Source organism: Aethalodelphis obliquidens, unplaced genomic scaffold, assembly GCF_003676395.1.
Source record: "Aethalodelphis obliquidens isolate GAN/ISIS:26980383/991018 unplaced genomic scaffold, ASM367639v1 scaffold8, whole genome shotgun sequence".
NCBI classification, from domain to species: domain Eukaryota; kingdom Metazoa; phylum Chordata; class Mammalia; order Artiodactyla; family Delphinidae; genus Aethalodelphis; species Aethalodelphis obliquidens.
Genome location: NW_020837952.1, coordinates 56,325,076 through 56,345,641, shown reverse-complemented (window position 1 = coordinate 56,345,641; position 20,566 = coordinate 56,325,076). Strand labels below are relative to the sequence as shown.

General features: G+C 55.3%; 1 protein-coding gene across 3 annotated transcripts in view; it reads right to left on the bottom strand.

The window, feature by feature from the left end:
• Positions 1 to 6,358: 6,358 nt before the first annotated feature.
• The window catches only part of SACK1F (scaffolding CK1 anchoring protein F), a 34,307-nt gene continuing 20,099 nt past the window's right edge, over positions 6,359 to 20,566 (bottom strand). The window contains exons 3-5 of one of the 3 annotated variants that reach the window (XM_027107718.1): positions 20,121 to 20,242; positions 18,602 to 19,293; positions 6,359 to 12,486 (exon numbers count right to left, since the gene is read on the bottom strand). In XM_027107718.1, the coding sequence (XP_026963519.1) occupies positions 12,437 to 12,486; positions 18,602 to 19,293; positions 20,121 to 20,242 (864 nt within the window). In that variant the 3' untranslated portion in view covers positions 6,359 to 12,436. Of the gene's footprint in view, positions 12,487 to 18,599; positions 19,294 to 20,120; positions 20,243 to 20,566 lie in introns of those variants that run through there. The other 2 variants (XR_003433020.1, XM_027107719.1) reach the window with 2 other exon arrangements.

Genomic DNA, 20,566 nt, shown 5'->3' with positions numbered 1-20,566 from the left:
CCAATTAACGGAATCTATACGTCCCGGCTCCTTGATTTATCCCCGCCGAAGTGCTGAGTGTGGGCTCGTTGTGAATCATTGGACTGTCAGCGTGTCACTCCCTAGTCAAATCTTCAAACTATTGGTGGAACAGCAAGCAAGTCCGTCCAACAACAAGGGCTAATGCCATTGGTTTGTCTCCACTGAGTTCTTTCCTGGTACCTTATTGGGCAAATAGGCGCGTCGGTCAGATCTGGATTCGCTGTGCTGTGGTTAATTGTTTGCTAGGGAGTTTGGATGACTCCCATCATTTGGCCTGTGGTTGACGATAGTAACGATTACCATTTATTGCATGTCCGCTTTGTGCCAACCATGCAGAGTTCTTTACAAGGACTATCGGTTGAACCTGTGAGTTTTACGTTCTCTAAATTTTACAGTTAGGAAACTGAGGCTCCAGAGAGGTTAGGAAATTTGCCCAAGGTCACCTAGATAGGATGTAGTTGGTAGGCAAGCATTTGGTCCCAGGTCTGTCTGACTCCAGAGCCTTCGCTCTTTTCACTGTACTTTAGTGCCTTTCCCTTAGCCTAGAATCGTACCCAATCAGCTAACCCAACATCTTCAAAAGCTTTCAATCAGAACCTAAATTCCTCAGTTTCTGGAGGTGACATTGCTGGGGACTAAAGCTATGGAATAGGCTGTCATTGCCTCCACTGCATCCTCTTCTCCAGCACCCATTCCTCCCCACCCTGAATTAAACAGTCTTGGTGATTCCTGACCAGAAGCCTATCTACCTTTATGTTCATTTTCTAGGCTTTATAAATAAATGGACACTTCTACCAGCCTTCTGTTTCAAGCCTACTTTCCTGACCCACACCCATCCATCTCCAGCTCACTCTCTTTTGAGAGAGTCCTCAAGAGGCAGAAACAAGAAGAGAATCTAAAGAGAGAAAAAGAATAAATCGGTTTAGAAATAAATAATTTACTGTATGCAAACGGAACAGCCCTTCGGCTCCTGGATAGCTTCCAGAGTAGCCCCTGATGCTGTGCAAGACAAGTGCTCCTGGCTTGTGGCCATTGGATTCTTTGTGGCCGCTTTCAGCAAAGTGAATCCAACATTCCAGCCAGGGGAGGGCAGAATGCTTAGGACCCACTGCCAGAGAGCCGGCCCCAGGCTCTGGGACTGAAATGATCTCCAGGAGCACAGTGCTGGACGATAGCCTGCATTCCGTCTCGGGTAATTAACATTTTACCATCCCAAATCCCCACCCCCTGTAGCTTCAGTGGGATCACTGCCCTTGTTTCCTCTCCTGATCCAAGCTGTTGTGTAACCGCATTGGCACTGCTTTAATAATAAAACAACCACTGTAACACAGTAATAGTGCTCAACACTTATAGCCTTTCAGCAGAGGAAGATAAGTGTTTCACAAACATCAATTAAGATTAAATGGCAGGTATTCCTAGGGCAACTGCCAGCAGAAGGACAGAAGAAAATTCATGAGTCAAATTCTAAGAAAGGTCCTAAGAACCTGAATCCTTATAACTACATACCCCATACTAGCATTCCAATATGGGGATTCTGAACCAGAAAACAAAAAGAATGAGAAATGGTCAGTGTCCCAAAACTTCCTTATTTTCATAGTTGGTTGTTTGTAACTCTATTTTTAACCCTTAAACTAGTTTTTATAGTTTAATTGTTGGACATACCTGTCTCCCCAACTTAGTTTAAAGTTCCTTGAAAACAAATGATTTCTTTTTCATTTTTGTATGTCTCGAATTGCTCTGATTATATAAGGTTCCCCCAATAAATAATTATTCAGTAAATATTTATGGAGCTAGTTGGCACTTTCCTAAGGTACAGAGGCTGCACAGATGAATAAAACACGTCTGCCTTTAGGAACCTCGATTTAGTGGGGGTGACCAACAGGTAAACACAGTGCAGATGGCTTGGAGGGACATGGGACTCAATCTTGGAGAGACAAAGATGGCTACCCTGAAGGTGTGACATCTACAAGAACTAAAGGATGAATTGTGATTACCTAGGCAAGAGACTGGGGATGTGCGGTGACCTGCAACGCTCGCTCTCTAGGGCCAGGGAGCAGGATAGGAATATCCAGGAGTGGCCAAAGCCGGTGCTTCCTATAAGATTGCTGTTTTTCTGATCATAAAAGTAACATTGAGTAAAGATTTCAGACAATACAGAAAGTTTTAAAGTAGAAAATAAAATCTCCCTCAAATCCCACTACTAGAGCCAACCGCCATTAAGGAGAGTATCTTCCCAGACTCTTGCGTTACACGGGCCTCTCACTGTTGTGGCCTCTCCCATTGCGGAGCACAGGCTCTGGACACGCAGGCTCAGCGGCCATGGCTCACGGGTCTAGCCGCTCTGGGGCATGTGGGATCTTCCCGGACTGGGGCACGAACCCGTGTCCCCTACATCGGCAGGCGGACTCTCAACCACTGTGCCACCAGGGAAGCCCCCAGACTCTTTTATGAATAGACCCGCACATGGATTTCTTCCAACAACAGTGGGGTGTGGTTTAGGGTCTTGTCTGTACTTTGATAGCTCTCATTGCTCAGAACTGCAGCTTTGGATGGAACCTGTTCTCACTTTCTATACTTGCGGGAAGAAAGCCAATAAATCAACTAAATGTTTATCGTGGAGGATGATGGTTTCAACTTCCTGTCGCAGCAAATGACAGATCATCACCTGTTACAGGACTTTGGGGCTTGCTCAGCCTAGTGTGGAGTCAGTGCATGGTGGGGAGGAGAGGGGGCTGCAGTACTCACTGCCCGAGGGCTTACAGGCTGCTTTGGTGGCTGTGGAGTCCATTCCTGCCCTGAAAAGGCAGCCCAGGTCAAAGAATGACATGCTAGGGTGCTCTCCTTTGCTCTCTTTCTCGTTTCTTCTCTGCATTCTACTTGCGGTAAATATTTTGTGTTTGTTTGTTACAACACACCCAGCTTTGAGAGTAAAAAGACTCGCCAAGCCCTGCACACTCGTATGCAGGCCAAGTGCAGTATGTTCTTGGAGCGCTATACTATTCTTAGAGCTCTATATGTGGTGTTCTATACAGTTGGCTTTTTGCTGGAGGGGAAGGCAGATTTAATGAGTGATAGCTGCCTTGGATGGCTACCAAAAGTGCTCTAAGCCATTCCAAGCAACAGGCCTTCCTTTCTTCCCTTGAGAGATTGTTCTGTGATCCCTGAACACATTGCATTGGCCTGGACAAAATCCAATACAAGGGGAATTTCTGCAAACAATTCTGCAATGACCCACAAGCTTGGGGTGACATAGCCAGCTGGATCGGCTCCAGCTCTGATTTCTGTGGCACAGGAGAACTCCCTTTACCCTTTGCGCTGGCCTCTCATTTCTGTGAGACATTTGGAAGTGTTTATAATGCAGTCTCTGGTTCTCAAACTTATAATCATGGGAAGATTCCCTGTCAAAGAACTAAATCCAGAAGACAAGAGGACAGCTGACAGCTGATCTGGCTCACTTGGGAAGTGGGTGTGGCCACAGCCAAGGCCAATAGCACTGGGGGAGGGGAACTTTCTAGAGGGTGCTGATTACAGAGGACACGCTTATAAGAATTTATTACGTTTGGTAGCATTTATTGTGCAACAAAGCCCTTGTGACAGAAGCTGTGCTGCCTCTAAACCACCTCTCATTTCTTACAACCACACTTCCTGAAAAGCTCCTAGCGAAGCAGCAAACACTGGACCCCTCCTGTGTGCTGGCCAATGCTCGACCCCCAGGAGGTTCACAGGAGAACCGGATGTGCTGTTAATAAGAGCTACCCTTTCGTGAACACCGATGTGTGTCAGACACTGTACTGAGGGCTTTACATGGATCATGGCAGTTAACCTTCACAACAACCATGGTTATCCCCATTTTCCAGGTAGGGAAACTGAGGCTCTGAAGGGCTGACTAACTTGCCCCAGGTCGCCACAGTTAATAACTTCAAAGCTGAACCCAGGCCCTCTGCCTCCAATGAGTCAGCTCTTTTCCATGCTGTTATGTTTCCCAGAGGCGTCTATGTCGGAACTGCCACAGTGCCGCTGGAGAGACAACCAGCCCCCAAATGAACAGTCGCCCTCATAGCCTTTATGAGCTCAACCCCATGCTCTTTTCCCTACAGACTCAGGGAAAGAGGCGCACCTCTTCCTGGCTAAATTACTGCCTCTGATGGTCCTTCCTCAGCATCCAGTTGGGATCTGGCTCCTCTCCCACCCTCTTCAAAATAGCCTTCCTTCCTGCCTGCCTGCCCTTTTCCCCTCTTTTTCCTTTTCTCAGTGTCTTAAATAATGCCCTGTGGCCATATCCACCACTGCTGTTCCGTATCCTGGCTTCCAGCCCTAACTCTCTACTGAAACTCGTTTCTCTAAGCTCAGCTATGACCTCTTTGTGGCCAACATCCAAGAGACTTTCTTAGTCCTTGTTTCCATGGCTTCACCACTATGTTTTACTCTGAAAATCTTCTCTTGGTTCCTCAAAATAGCCAGCTCCCCTCCTACCTCTACAACTGTTCATGCTCTTTTTCATATCCCCTCTCTCTCTAAGCTCCTTCTATGGAGTCTTTCTCTCTCCTCTCCTTATGTTGCCTTCCGGGGCTGTCGTGGTGGGGGGTGGGGGGTGGGGAGTGGGGGTGGAGAGCTGGGTCGTTGTCCTGCCTTCACCTCTGAGATCGTGATTTTCATTTCTCCGTCCCCAGCCGTCATTCTGCAGGCCACTTGCTGTGTGATCGATCGTGTGCAAGTCACGTAAACTGTCTGAGCTTCAGTTTCCTCATTTCTAAAGTAAGTGTACTGAAGCCGATTTGTTATTCTAGACTCTAAGATAACAATAAAACCTCAAGTTTGTAAACACATGCTATGCCAGGCAGGACTGGCAGTGCAAAATGAAAGCATGGGGCTCCTTGTTCCAAAATTGTTAAGAATTTCAAGACAGCAACAGCAGAGCATTAAACCAAATGTGGGATCCTTCGCCTCCTGGGTGCAGGGCCCATGGGAGCCCGCAAGTTGCATGCCCATGAAGCTGGCCCTAGTGCCAGGCACTGCTGTAATTATATAGGTATTGACTTACTCAATCCTCATAACAATCTTATGAGGTAGATACAGATGAGGACACTAAGGCAGAGGGAGGTTAAGTAACTGTCCGAGGTCGCATTTTTTAATTGGTAGGGCTGAGAAAATTTACACCTGTTGGTTGGAGTAGTTGTGAGATTCATACCGTGAAGAATGGTTCCCTCCCGGGGGTCCCCTCAGGAGGACTTCCTGGTAGCCTCTCAGCGGGCCTATGCCCATTGCTTCCTCAGCGAGTTTGCCAGCCCTCGGATGCCCCTTTCTCTGTCCCCTGTTCCGAGGTCTACACTCCCTTCAAAGCTCAGTTCAAGCCCCTTTTCCTCTCAGGGGCTTCTGGAACAGAGAAGCCAGACCCACATCTCCTTCCCCCTAAATCCTCTCAGTACCCTGTGTAGAGTCAGGCCCAGCCCCGGCCTGGCCATGGGGATTGTTCATAGGCATGGGTGAAAACTAACAACTCCAGAATTTGTTAGGAAGAGGGCTCAGCGGCAGCAGTCTGGTTGAGGGTGGGGTACTGGGGGAGTCCTCTTGGCAGGACAGTGGCAAAGTAGGGAAGGGTCCCAGGTGTGACAGTTGGGGGTTAGTGCTGGGAGCCTGGAGGAAAGTGGCCGGGGGCCGGGGGTCCAGCGGCCTTGCAGGCCAAATCCAGCCACTGCCTGTTTTTGCACAGCTCTTGACCAAGAATGATTTTTATATTTTTTGAATGGGTGGTAAAATTAAAAGATGAATAATATTTTGTGACACACGAAAATGAGACGAAATTCAAATTTCAGCGTCCCCAAAATTTCACTGGAACAGCCACGCCCACTCACTCGCATCGTACTGGTGGGCTTTAGCGCTGCAGCAGCAGCAGCGGTCGTGACAGACCCCGCATGTCCCCAAAGCCTAGAACATTTACTATGTGGCCATTTACAGAAAGTTTGCCGAGCGCGGGCCCTGCCTTCTTTCTCTACCCTGAGGAGGAAAGCAAGGCGCTGCGAGCGGCCGCCAGGTGTCAGCATCGCCCCGCGTGCTCTCAGCTCCGCGCTCCGCGGGGACCCGCAGCCTCGGGTTCTGCGCCCCGGCCCGCGCCGGTCCTGGGGCTCCTCCCGGTCCATCCGGGGAGACGCCGGCTGTCGTCGCCGCCGGCGAGTGCGCGGAAAGGGCTGGAAGAAAGCTGAGGAGGGTCTGGAGCCGCACGGGGGTTCAGGACTGGCTCGTTAGCCCGGTGGCTTGGCGCGGGTCGGCAGGCTTTTCTGATGTGCTATTTGTTTGGTTTGGGTTTAATTCGTATTTTATATATGAAGGAGTCTCCAAACACACAAAAATTGTTTATTTTTACCCAAAACTATCAGTCAAGAAAAGTTTGGGGCTTTTGCACAACCGGATAAGGCGGTGGCCCTCTTCCAGGCCCCCTGATAACAGACCTACAGAGCTGAGGGGGGGCCGCGGGGGTCAGCGGTCACCGGCGTAACTCAGGCCCTGCTGAGCCGAGGGCTCACAAGTGGCATCTCTGGGAATTTTCTCCATCTTTCTTTCAAAACCTGGGCCTCCTAACTTCTTCCAGGTGGATGAGCATTTAGGCCGGTGTGCCAAGTACTGGACATGAAAGTGGCCATTTTACCGGGAGGGAGCAGGGTAGAGAATCCAGAAGAGAATGTCCCGAGAGGGAAGTGATAACCCCCCATGTAACACAACGGAGGCAGCAGCCTTTACAGAGCTCCTCCTCTACGTCAGCCGCTGTGCTGAGGGCTTTACTCCCCAGGGCCTCTTGAGGGTGGTACCAGGATTATCCCCATTTTACCTGGATGGATGTGGAGCAGCTTACAGGGTCATTTAGCTAATATGTGGCGGAGTGGGGAATCCAGCCCGAGCCTGCCCGTTCTGCACTGTCCTCTTGCTGCTGCAAGCCTCAGCTAAGATCACAGCAAGCAGGTTGACCCCCCCCACCCCCGCTCCCACCGCCGCTGCCCTAAATCCGCGATGGCCTGCCTCACCGTTCATCCCCAGGCCTAGTGCACAGTATCTGCTGAGTGAACAAATGTATAAAGCCTTCCAAGTACTGCAGTGAAGTGCCTCTCCTTGTTCAATCGCCCAACTTCCAAGGCCTTCCAGGAGGAGACCAGCCAGGGTGTCCATGCTGCACTCAGGAAATAAGGGTCACCAGGCACGGTTCTTGGCTCAGCACAGGATGGGATGTGCTTTTCCCTTGCTCGTGCCCAGAGGACCGTAGCCTCTGCAGGCATACTGCCTGTCTTGCCCTTTCCTCCCTTCGTCCTCCAGGCTCCCCACACACTTGCTGCCTTCTGTGGCAGGTCCTAGCTTATCCCTATGACATGGACATCTGTTCCTAGAGCTGCTTTATAGTGGCTGCAGACAGTGCCTACCTTCTAGCCACTTTTCTGATGAAAACTTGTCTCCAGCTGGCTGTCACTTGGAGAGGCCACATGATGCAGTGACAGTGCCCTCCTAGAGGGTCCGGATAACCAGGTTCTAGCCCTTCTCATGACTTGCTGAGTGACTTTGGACAGATTTCCTTACCTCAAGGCCCATCTCCTCCTCCCCTGCTTTCGTGCTAGCCTTTGAAAGAAGCATGCGGACAGGGTCATCCGTGAGCAGCCAGAGAGGCCTGGAGACCCGGGTGGCTGGGAGATGAAGACTGTCTGCTGAGGACACGCACTGAAAGGAGAAGCCTTCCTGGAGGAAAGGATTTGATGAGGAAGGACTTCAAAGTCCTTAAGAAATTAAATCCTGTTTGGCTTCCATGTACAATTTCAGGAGTCAGGAACAAAAGTGAAAGGGTTATGATCAATGGCAGAGCCTCTGACACCGTCCACATTGATTAGCCTGACTTATTCCCTGTATCACATGGTTGTCAAGTGTTCAATCATTTAATGAGTCATTATTAAGCAGATACTGTGGATACGATAGTGAGGCGGAAAGACAGTGTCCTGGTCTCCAGGCACAGAATGGGTATCTGTCGTGCCAGGAAGCAGCAGAAGCTGTCAGAAGCAGGGCCTTCCTCGGTTCGGAGCTGGGAAGGCAGAAGCTTCGCCGAGGAGGGGTGAGAAGTTCAGGCCTGCCTAACTTTTCAAAGCCTTCTGGCTGATCCAACGATGACTCGCCCTGAGAACACTCTCACATCTGCGCCTGCCACCTCTCAACCTTTCCTAAGGTGCGCGTCCTCTCAAGCTTGGTTTGGCTCAGCTCGCTGAGCCCGGGATGCCTGTTCTGTACCAGACCTCCTGCCACTGGAACAGCAGTGCAGACAATCACAGGGACAGCCGCTGGGTCCTCCAGGCAGGGAGGAATGACGGTGGTGCACAGCCAGGTGATAAACTATATGTGTGGTGCATGGCAGGGCTCAATAGCTGCTAAGGGGGCTTTGTCAGAACGGAACGTGGTTGTGGTACCCCAAGTAGCAATCCCCACCTGGCCTGCGTTGAGGAGCGTGGAAGTCTCTCTACCGTCGGCCCTGGCTGCCTTTTGAGGTGAGGACACTGCTGGGCACACACGGGAATGTCCAAGGGTACTCTCTGTGTAGGACTTTAACTGGGACTGAAGGAAGGGGAACAGATTGGGAGGAAACGTGGCAGGGCTCTGGGTGGAGTAAGACAGATGTGTGCATATAAACATACCTGTTCCACAGAGTCCAAGGCGGGCAAGAGCTAAGCAAGGTAACCAGAACAAGGACGGAAGATGCTATTGTGTCGGTCACAGAAAGCAAAATCTTTGGCAAGTCAGCCAGCCTCTCTGGGCCAAAGAGATCAGTCAAAGAGAACTGTTTTGCAGGATGTAAGCACAGAAAGCAGCTCAGGCAGGAGCCCGTGGCCCTTCAGGGCTCAATGCAAAGAGCTCTTTCTCAACTGGGGCGATTCTACCCCCCAGGGACACTTGGAGATGTCTGGAGACATTTTTGGCGGTCTCATCTGAAGGGGTGCTACTGGTAGTTGGTAGGAAGAGGCCGGAGGCGCTGCTAAACATTCTACCACGTGTAGGACAGCCTCTCCTCCCACAGAGACTTTTGTATCTGAAGTGTCACTGGCGTTGAAGGCAGGAAACCCTGAGTTGGGGGGGCAGGCTAGATCTGCACTTTATGTGCTGTAGGATTTGGGGAGAACAACGCACCTCCTCATCTGAAAAACGGGGGTGGTAAGACCCAAGCTGCTCATCACACAACTTCGTGAGGCTCCATCTCCAAATACGCAGGAGAACTTTCTGTTAACTTTGTAAAGGGCCTCTTCCCGAGCTTTTCTTAGTTTGAAACCTGCAGGTGACTGAGGGAGGCATCTAGCACGGTGACTAGCATATAGTAGGTGTTCAATAAATTAAAAAGAGGAAAGCATCATAGCAAAAAAAAAAAAGTCTCCCCCGTAACCCCTCCCCTCCCCCCGGGCCCGTTTCCTCCATATCTCAAGGCTGTCTTTGTGGTCCAGCTTTTCTATTAGGGTCCAAACAGGCACGGGATACTGCTGTTGGCAGAGGCGGTCTCAGAAGCACCCCTGAAGGATCAGGGCTAGGGCTAACCATACCCCAAGGACAGCTGACAATGAGACTGGGAAGTTTTGCCAATGTCATGGGAAAGCCTCCCAGCTCCGTGCAGGGGTCCTGGGCTTCCTGCTCCTACGGGGCGAGGTCTAGGGTGGCAGCAGCCCTGGGGTCTCAGCCCTCAAGTGCCTCTGCTCATCTGAGGTCGGCCTCTCAAGGAGCTGTGCCATTTGTTGGCACTCAACCTACAGAGGCCGTACTCAGAAAGTGGGCAGCTTGGTGGTGGGGTGAGATGGGACCAGCGAAGCCAGGCCCCGCACCCAGAGTACTGTTCCACCCCTGTTCCTCCTGGAGCCCCTCTGATGTTACCAGCCTTGTGGAAGCTGCTGCAGAGGGGCCAAGGGCATGATCCATCCTTGAACTTGCCATCCAACTGGGAAGGCCAGATGTCCCCTTGAGATTTGATGACAGAGAGACTGTTTCACAAAGCATGTGCAAAGTGCTGGAACAGAGGGCAGACGCACTAAAAAGTGAGAAGCCGAGAGGCAGGACGGAGGGGCTGGAGTTCAGGCAGACAGGCTGCATTTGAGGTCTTCAGGATCCTCAGCCACCTTTGGACTCTCGTCTCTTCCCGAGCATCTTAGAGCTGGAGGGGGTCAGAGACCACCTCGCTGAAACCTCTGTAAGGAAGGGGAGAGGTGCCCCACCTCACAGGCCAGCACTCTTCCCGTGACACTGCGTTGCTTCCTTTTCAACACATGGTCTCCCATCCTGCTTGGTTTCTCTGAAGAGTGAGAATGACCCCACGCTGGTGCAGGGAGAAGCCGGGGCAGGACGGCCAGCCAGGCTCAAGGCTGCAGCGACTTGGAACTTCCAGTCCAGAGCCTCCTGCATGTGAAGGCAGGGGAGGAACCGGGCTTGCTTTGGGTCAGGAGATGGGAAAGGGATTACGTGGGCCTGCTTCTCTCGCAGGCGAGGCACAATCGCTTAGGAGCTGGTCCCCTCCTTTGGCCTCCCCACTTGCCCCAGAGGTGTCCACTCTGCTCACCAAGAGTGCTCTCTCCACCCAAACACTTTGAGCTGAGGTGTAACCCCTGCCCCTCGTGTTCCACCTCCCTCTCCCTTCCCCTCCAGAACAAGCAGGGCCACATCGCCAGGCCTTAGTGCATAAGGAAGCACTTCCCAGCAAGGGTTTAATCCTCACAGACGCTCATGGAGGTGGGTCAGGGTCCCTCACCCCCCAAGAACCAGGTTCACCCTTCCTTCCCCTGCCCCTCCCACCACCCAGCGGGGAGGCCAGGCTCCTCTCAGGATGCTCGCTGGTCCCCTTGCTCCCTCTCCCGTCAGGCGCTAGCAGGCACCGGGGCCCCGCCCCAAGGTGCTGCTGGTGCCCCAGGGTTTTGCAGAAGGAAAGGTGTGAGGACGAGAGTTTGGCTCAGAAGCAGGAGGCTGAGTGTGGTGCTTTCTCAGGCACTGCAGCCCCCAGCTCTCCAGGTCTACAGCCCCCGGCCGGAAGCAAGGCCAGCCACCCCAGCTCTCCAGGCCTCCAGCACCCGGCCGGAAGCAAGGCCAGCCACCCCGGCTCTCCAGGCCTCCAGCACCCGGCCGGAAGCAAGGCCAGCCCCCCGCTCTCCAGGCCTCCAGCCCCCCGCCGGAAGCAAGGCCAGCCACCCCGGCTCTCCAGGCCTCCAGCCGCCGGCCGGAAGCAAAGCCAGCCACAGAGCCTGCGGTTCGGCAGTTTCCCGGCCGTCCATTCAAGAACTCTCTCCACAGGTCCTCTCAGTCACATGCGTGAAGAGGGGGTGGTGTGCGATTTTCAGCTGGTCTTCCTGGCCTGGCGTCATGGCAGTTAGGCCAGGTCCCTAAGAAGCCAGGGAGGCTCAGGCTCCTCAATCCAGTCTGACTTTGGCAGGAGGCCAAGCCTGGTCTTTGGCTGACATAAAACTAGAGAAGGCACATAAGTCCTGGCTGGTGAAGGGACTGAGGGCCATCTCTGGGGTGGGAGGAGGGCAAACACTCCTGGTGACAGGGCCCAGCCTCCAGCACCACCAAAACATCAGCCAGGCTCTCTCTCTCCCTACTTTGGGCTGCAACTCAAGGCAAAAAACGGGAGGGAGTCGCCTCAGGTAAAGGCCTGAGCAAAACTGCCAGATGGGCTTGCAGCAGGCGATAGCCAAGGAGGCCCGGACCACCCAGGGCAGAGCCTGCCAGGATGCTGCTGGGGGAGGGAAAGGAGACCTCAGCACAAGGGCTCTCAAAAGGGCAGGGTCAAATTCTGCCCTTACTGCATTCAGAGTCTACTGCAGGAGCCTGAGGGACAGGCCAGGACGGCCACGCCAGGAAGGCCACGCCAGGACGGCCACAGCAGCCAGCCCCAGCCGTCCTCGCTGCATCTTCCACCTTGAGTTCAGAAGCTCAGGCGAGACTGGATCCCGGGCTCAGAGCCCTGTCCTCGTCCCTTCTGTTCCACCAAACCTCTTGGGGGACCAGCAGCACCAGGAAGCCCAGGGAAGGAGAAGCCAGGGGGCTGGGGCTGCCCCGGAGACCCCATCACATTAAGGTAGAAAGACATGGACTCACCCCATCTGGGGGCCTGCAGGGCAAGGTTGGCCCAGTGGAGGGAGGGGGCTGGGCATAAAGGAGAGCAGACACTAGTCAAGCTTCCACTTCATGTAAACAAAGGGTGATCCCCCCTGCCCGGCCACGACAGTCTTGTGGAGGCGTGTGATTGTCTTGAGATGCTGCAGACCCTCACATCTGGGATACAGGGTCCCTGAGGCCAGGATGGAGGCTGCTGGGGCAGGAGGCCACTAGGCGTCCGATGTGCAAATCGGTGCAGGGTTTGACCTGTGTCTCCACAGGACAGGATGGGGGCATCCACAGGTCCTGCCAACAGCTGGCCCGCAGCTCACAAAATCACACAATTGCTGGCCTTGGCAGGACTGGAACTTGTTTTACCTGCAGAGACAAGGGACACAGGCGAGGGAGGATGTAGGTAAAGTGCTCCCTGGGCTGGCCTCCAGCCCCTCTACTATGCACTGCCCACACCGCAAATTTGGGTGGTTGGGTCACTGTCTGCCTCCCAAGCTGCTGAAGCCAGGTCAGTAGGTCCTCAGAAGAGCAAAAGGAAAGATTCTCCCTGTCCTGACAGCCTCAGCAAGACCACCACTGGTTGGGGCATCAGGGATCTGCCATCTTCTGACCTCAGCGGGGCGATTCATCAGTTACTAATACCCTATGCTGCGTCACAGCTCACAAGCGCGACCGCAGTCACTGTCGGTGACCCTCAGCGTGGCCCTGCCGCAAGGGGGCATCCTCGGCCCGACCTGACAGTGGGGGACAGGGGGGCCAGTAGCCCCCAGAGCTGGGCAGCGCCTGCGCCACTGCCTGCTCTGCCGAGCCCCACCTCAGCTCTTCCCACCACTCAGGCCGCCGACGTGGAAGGGGCAAAGCGGTGCCTCAGGAGGGGCCACTAGGCTGACCTGGAGGGAGCCAGGCATGGTGGCGCGGACCCCAGGCTTAGGGGCGCGGGGCACACCCTTCACCAAGAAGAAAGAGGTGGAGGCACAGCTCTCCTCTTCCCAGGCCCCTTCCATCCGTGTCCACTGCCTTTACACCCCAAGCAGAGGCTGGCTGTGTTCCTGCCCTCAGACCAGCGCCTCGTGTCTGCTGCGGGGAGTCCTCCTGGGGCGCTGGCCGCTGTCTCCTGGGCGGCCGCTGACCTCTTTCCTGCCGGTTCCTCTCCACACCGCCAGGGCCAGGGTCATCTCCCGGCACTCACACCACCTTCCGGTATCACCTCAGCTGTGAATTTCACGGAGGTGGTGTTGGCCTCCTCTCCCGGGCCATTAGCAAGAGAGACGCTGAACAGGCCTGAGTAGGGCCCTTCCCTGCCCGGCCGGTGGGGCCCAGGCCTCGGGACTTGCTGCGGGTCCAGCTGAGCCTCCCTGGAGGCCGTTCTGAGAGCAGCTAGAGCGTTGATGAGGTGGGAAGGGAGCCAGACGGTGATGCCTGCCTCCCTGTGGCTCCAAGGGCCCGGAGCTGGGTCAGCCTCCAGCCTCCTGGGGCGCTGAGGCTGCCTCCGCTGCCCTTCCCGTGCCGCAGTCCCCTGGCTGCCGCAGGACACGTCCGTCCCCACTTCCTGTCCTCAGCGGCTTGCTGTACTTGCTTGGCCTACTGGGCAGATGCCGAGTTTCTCCCCAGAGACAGCAGAATTTTGGAGGCAGGTGAGAAAAGTCCTCTGGGCTCCCGAGGCCAGGGAGGAGTGGCCGCGTGGGCTGGGGGCAGCCGGGGCAGAGCAGGTTTGCGGCCAGCTCCCCACACTCCCACCCACTCTCTGAGGCTGGATGCGAGCCTGGACACGGGCCTCTCGCTCAGAATTCACCTCCACGCCTCTGACGGGAGGCCGGGCTGAGGACCAAGCCCTCGAGCCCACCCCTCCCGCGGCGCACAGACCGGAGCCCGCTGCCGCCTGCAGCACACGCTGTGGCCAATCACACCTGCTCAGATGAGTGGAGGAGAATCTATCAACAGCCCCACATTTCTACTTTTTACAAAGTGTATGTGGCACGGGCGGCCCAAAGGAGGCTCATGAGAGAAAGTCAAATTTCAAAGGAAGAAGTGAGACTGGACATGGGGGCGGGAAGTGGAGGAGAGGCGGCCTCAGGGAAGGCCTGGAGCATCGGGACCCGGTCCGATGGTCAGGACCTGGCTGGTCCGGCTCGGCAGGCAGGAGAGGGGACAGTGGTGTGGAGGGCTCACAAGGACAGTGAGCTCTACCTCCCTATAGGCTTCAGGACCTCACACTCCCCTTTTCTGGAAGATTCTTCCCCTGGATGTCCACATGGTTCTCTGCTTCCCATCATTCAAGTCTCTGCTCAAATGCCCCTTTGTCAGAGAGGCCTTCCCTGATCACTCTTCAGGAGAAGGTCCTTGCCGTCCCTGTCCCCCTCCCAGTACATAAGAGCAGGGGCAAGCTCACTTTGTCCACTGCTACACCAGGAATTTAGGACAGTGCCTGGCACAGAGCAGACACCGCACAGATAGACATGTGTCGAAAACAATGCACGATCAGGCAGCAGCAAGCTACGTAAGGGTTCACACCAATCTAATAACAAGAGCAACTGCAGTGGCATCAGTGGGTGGTGACCGGGTGACGTACGTGCCCTCACTCACCTAGATGGTGATGGAAGCCCCAGCCAGGCCCGAGAGACCAGCAGGGCAGGGGATTTTGACATCTGCCAACGAGACTAAGGACGCCTGCCTCTTCTCTGGAGCCCAGTGGGATCAGCTCCTCGAAGGATGCCCATTCAGCTCCCCTCTTCTGTGCCATGTGACCGAGACCTTGGCTGGTAACAGTGCTCAGGTTCATGGAATCAGAGCATGGCCTGAGAACATCAGCTGGGGTCTGACCTCAGGAGCGACACTGAGTTTTGGTACTCCATCTTGGCAAGACAGCTGCTGAGTAGGCTTACCCTGGAACTGAAGGCCCACAGGTCCCTTATGGAGCTCTGAACCCCAGCAGCACCTCCCCAGCCTTCCATCCCAGGCAGGGGCCCAGCCTTCCAGGAGAGAGATCTGAGACCTCCACCCCAGGGATGACACAGGCAAGTCTGAAGTTCCCAAATCCAGGAGCCAGCGAGCACAGCGCTAGGAGCCAGACCACACTGCCAGCTAGGGTGGCCCATCCACGCACCACTCAGGGGAACCTGGGAGAGTTCTGGCAAGGCAACTGTGGCTGCAGTCACCTCAGAGAACTCTGGGAACAGAAGCGTGGGCTCAGGGGCCCTCGGAAGGTGGTGACCCAGAGGCACTCTCCTCTTCCTCTGTACCGGGGGTGGGGTGGGGGGCGGGGAGTCAGTCATGTACTCAGGCCTCTGGCCCTTCCAAACAGCCTTTAAAGACGTAGGTAGCTGGTGTCAACCCTAACCTTCCAGAGATGACCATAACGCTCTGGCAGGCCCTGGGAGGCAGGAGAGCCCACCGCCCTTTCCTCACTCATGACCGTGGGCACAGGGCCTCGCCTCTCTGCACCTCTGGGGTCTCGTCTTGAAACAACGTCATCAGGCAGGGTGGCTGTGGGTTCCGGGTGAGAGCATTGAGCCCCGTGTCTACCCAGCACACGCCAGGTGCTCAGCCAAAGTCTGTGCCTTTCTTCCTCCTCTTACCGTGCACGAGGGTGTGGGCCTTGTCCCAGGGATTTCCCCAGGGGGACCAGGAGGGGTTTCAGGACATCACCTGGAACCCCCTCCCCCAAACTGGCAGCCCCCGATGGCAGAGCCCTGTCACCTAATCTGCTGCTCTGAGGACCCCTGTGTGGGAAAACGATCGGGGTGCTCGTTTAAAATGCAGATTCCTGAGCCCAGCCGAGCGGGACAGACTCCTCACTCTTTTGACAAGGCTCTCCAGTGACTGCTGGTCCCTGAGGTTGGATCTCTGCCCCAGAGTCCCGAGCTCCTGGATGGGCACAGGTGGCCGGCTCAGGAAAGGCGCCAATTGCAGGAGCAAGGACTTCGCTGAGAGAAAAACCAGGAGAGGGTGCTCGGCTCCCACCAGTAGGGGGCGCTGTGAGCCTTCAAACCACCTGGCCGCCCACGGCTGGCCTGCCAGACCCAAAGGAGGGGATTTCTGAAGGTTCTCCCAAGGGCCACACTTGGGTTTGCAAAAATTTGCATGCTGTTTGACAACTATGTACTTCTTATCAAGTAATTGCACAGGCCGTCAGCTCTTAGCTTTCCTATTTTTCTCTCTTTTACTCACCCTGTCATCGGCCTGGGTTCTCCCTCGACAAGAGGGCAGCAGGGACAGAAAGGACAGTCAGAATCAGAGCTCAAAGGGGCCTCTTGAACCCTCCCTGGATCAACCCCTCCTCTTCTCAACCAGGAAACAGCCCCGGGGAGGTGAAAGGATGTGTCCAAGGTGTGGGGAGCAAGGTACTGGGAGCTGAGATCCATCCGATGGCTGTTCTGATGATGCTCTGAACGGTCCCCGTAGGATTCACTGTAGGACAGGGATCCTTTCCCTGGATGGGGCCCTAAGGGAATAGCTAAAGTGACTTCCTCCCAGATGACAGTGCCCAGTGTACTAGGATTGCTCGTTCCAACCTTGGGGACCCCCATGCTGCCAGGAACATGACCCTCTGGCACACAGAGTCCTGCTGATAAGCTTCTGCTGCCTGAGAGGAGGCACTAAACCAGTCAAATGTTTGGGAGGCTGGAGGCCACAAAAAGGGGCTTTGGGGAGGGGAGTCTCTGCTTCTTGCCCTGCCTTCGAGGGAAGAAAGCAGAAGGGAGAGGAAAGGTCTCTTAAGGGACTTGAATTCCAGGCCCTCAGGGCTGGATGCCCATCCAGGTACACAGAGGCTGTGCTGGACGAGGCCACGCTGTGTGTTTCCTTATGATGGAGCAGGAATAGGGTGACCTTGAGGGCCATCCCTCGTGCGTGCCGCTGCACTCTTGCACTTGCCCTTCTCTCTCTGTCTCTGACTCTCTCTCTCTGGGTGCCAGGCACTCAGGAGACGAGCTGGCACAGGGCACTGTCCCTGGCTGTTTGGCTGGCTCCTGGCACCCCATGCAAACACTCAGGGAGCAGCGGAAGTGTCAGTGACCTGTTCAAGTCATCCAAGCAGGGGAATCTGATGCTGAGACTCCCTAAAGGAGGCAGGAAGGGATAAGACAATGGCCTTTTGTTTCTATGGAAACAGCACCTCAGGGTGAGGGGCTGAAGGAAGAGAAAGCTTCTACTTCACCTCCAGTCAGGACGTGGGAAAGAGCCCCTTTTGTGGTTGGGCTCGCCCCTCCCCCTCTCTTCCCTGCCAGGTGTTCACCATGGCAACCCTTCTTCCAAACAAGAGGTGCAGGGCAGCAGAAGCATCCGGAGCTGGGGGAGCCAGGGAGCCCAGGGGGAATGGGCCGGGCCCAGCTACCCCTCCCTGACAGGACACGGGCCCTGGCCTCGGTTTGTGTCCCGGCCCCACTATCACTTACTGTGCCCTGGGACCACTTAATTCACCTCCCTGAGCTTCCATCTGCCACCTCCGTGGTTCCTGTGAGGGCCAAGTGAGAGAGAGAGCACCTGGTGAAGGACTCGGCACACGGAGGCGCTCAGTAAATGCTTCCTGGCCAGGCGCAGCTCTAGCCCTGGCACTGCTGCTGTGCCCAAATTCTCGGAGACTCCAGGCCTGTCCTGACTTTAAGAGGCGCAGACTGAGTGCGTCAGGCTCTCTAGCAGGGCTGGGGCATCAGTCTTTGGGAAGACTTGCACTCCAGCCAATGTCAGGTCAAAGCTGGGGCCTTGAGGGACACAGGAATTCTGGAAGCACTCAGGCTGCCCAAGGTAAGTCCCTGCCATTACCTACCTGGCCAGCCAGGGAGCCCAGCCTCACCGCTGCAAAGCCCCACAGCCACGGAGGGAGAAACCCCAACATGGAAACCCCTTTGACTCAGCAATGCCGACATGAGAAAAGGTGCCAGCAGTGGCCCTGGCTGTCACCACCAGCCAGAAGAGGCCACTCTGGAGACTGTTCCAGAGAAAGAGATAAAGGCAGAGAGACAACCAGAAAGATGCCACCAGGAACAATCTCTCCCAGAAGTAAACAGCCTGACAAATACCACTGATCAAATAAACACAGGGAGGAGCCATGTCAAACTACTTACAACAGAAACAAGGAAAAGTGGGCCAGGGCATTGGTGCGGTGTGTTTGACCAGGTCAGATCCTGACGGCAACGGATCCAGCAAGGAACAAGGTTTGCTGGAACAAGCCCTAGAGTCAGAGCCCTAGTCTCAGACTATTCCGTGCCCAGCACTGTTCTGAGCACTTCATATCCTCAGAACAGCTGGGCGAGGCAGGCATCACTTTCCCCTTTTAGAGAAGAGGAAACTGAAACTCCGGCCTGCAGTGGCTGGCCCCAGGCCACACGCAGGCAAAGGCCAGAGCAGGATGGGAATTGAGGACCACAGGGTCCAGAGCTGATGTGCTCTCCCTGCCGGGAGGCGGCCTTCTTGCAGAATCAGCAGTGCTCCTGGACCAGGGCCAGAGGCCTGAGGAGCCCTGGGCCCAGTGGGAGGGACTCACCTGAGACGTCGCCACTGGAGCCCTGGTTGGGCCTCTTCCCCGCCATAAACTCCGCTTCGGCCAAGGCCTCGGGGGAGGGGGCGCTGGCCGTGCTATTGGGCGCTGCGGGCCTCTTGGACCGCCGGCTGAAGAACCTGCTGCTGAAGCGCCTGCCCTCCTTGGCCGCGGTGGCCTCCCCATTGACAGCTTCTCCCCTGCCATTTTGGGCAAGGGCGTCCTGGGGTCTGGGCTTCAGGTCCACACGCAGGTGGGAGAACACCCTGCCATCCCGACTCAGCTCTCCCGAGAGAATGGGCTCCACGGGGGGCAGCACCTGCTCCAGCGTGACCAGGTCGTGCAGGAAACTCTCCAGGCGCCGTGCTAACTCGCCGCCCTTGCTGCCCTCCTCCTGCCCCTCTGCATTGCGGCTGGCCTCCTGCTGCTGCCGGGCAGCCCAGCGCATCATCTCCCCGGGTGGGTGGTGGCTGCCCGTCACCAGGGTGTACTTGGGGTTGATAAGCTTGCGAGCCACAGTGGAGGAGTAGTTGAGGCCCAGCCTGCCAGCGCCTCCTGCCAGGCCCAGCTGCTGGTACAAGTCCACCTCCTCGGAGATGGCGTACAGCTCCCGGAACTCCACATCGAAGGGCTCCACGTTCTGCCCTGTCAGGAGGAGGAGAAGGTTCCTGTCCACATGGGAGGAACTCCAGGTGAATCTGGGAACATGGGGACAGAAAAGCAACATACATGTGCCCGGGCCTGCAGCCTCGCCCTGCCAGCCGCCCCTCGGTGAGCCCATCTCAAACCCCGCTGCCCAGCCCGACCTGCTCCACCACTGAGGCTGGATGCCTTGCTGCCTTCGTGCTGGGGTGCCCTCCCTCCACAGACCCAAATCCTCCCTTGGTCCAGGTCTTGGCCTCAAATGCAGAAAGCAGGCAGTGGGTGTAGGGCAAGGGCAAGAGAAGTCAGGTCTGGATTCAAACCTGCTTTCTGCCCTGCGTGCCTTGTCAAATGGGGCTTGTAAGGCGTACCGTCACAGAGTTGCTGTGAGGCTCAAAGTCCAATAACGAATATAAAAGGTTTCGCTCAGTACCTGGCACAAACGTACATTTAATAAGTAGTACCTATAGCTGCCACTACTGCTAATAGTATTCCATTCCTTAATAGCTCTCCTCTGAATTTTTAGAGCACCTAGCGTCTGCAAAACCCCAGACTTCAACCACATAAGAGGACCGACGCCATTTATTAATTGTGTCATGTGCCCGGGTCTCTTCCAGCCTCAAAAGGCAACCAGCTGTTGTGGACCATGCAAGGCAGGCGGTGCTTAATGCTCAACAAAAGTTGACCCTCTTTCTTGAATAATCCATTAGCCAGAAAGTTTGAGGGAAGGGACTGGCCAGGAGGCTATTCTTTGCTATCAGAATAGACAAGAGCTCTTAAACTCATGACTGTGGAGGCTCTAGTCCAGCATCTTTCTGAACATGAACACTTGTGACCATGAACAAAGGCCTCCCAGGCCCTTCTCTGACCTGGCCCAACTCACCTGTAGGATCCAGTGGCTACTTTATCACCGTCTACCATTAGGAACTTGGATGACAGGGTCCCCTTGATCTTCCCCATGGGCATGTAAAAGCCAACACCTGTCACAGAGCGGACACGGATGTTCTGTTGAGAAGAGGAGAAGGGCACTGTCACTCAGGTTGGGGCCCTAGAGGCTCTAAGCTGAGTCTCTGCATGGGTGGAGGATGAATCCTCTTGTCCACGGGACCCTGACTCTGCTTCCTACGGCCTGAGGAAGTCAGCAAATCTGGCCTTGGGCTCAGACGGGCCCAGCGTGGCCCCAGTCTGCTCTCAAAGCTCTTCAGAAGAGAAACACAGCCCTGCCTTCAACCCTGACAGTGACTCTGCGGGCTGAGCGCCCGGGACTAGGCTGGAGCTGCCTCCTTGGCCTCAGCAGCCTTGGGGTAAAATGTAAGCCAGTCGTGCAGT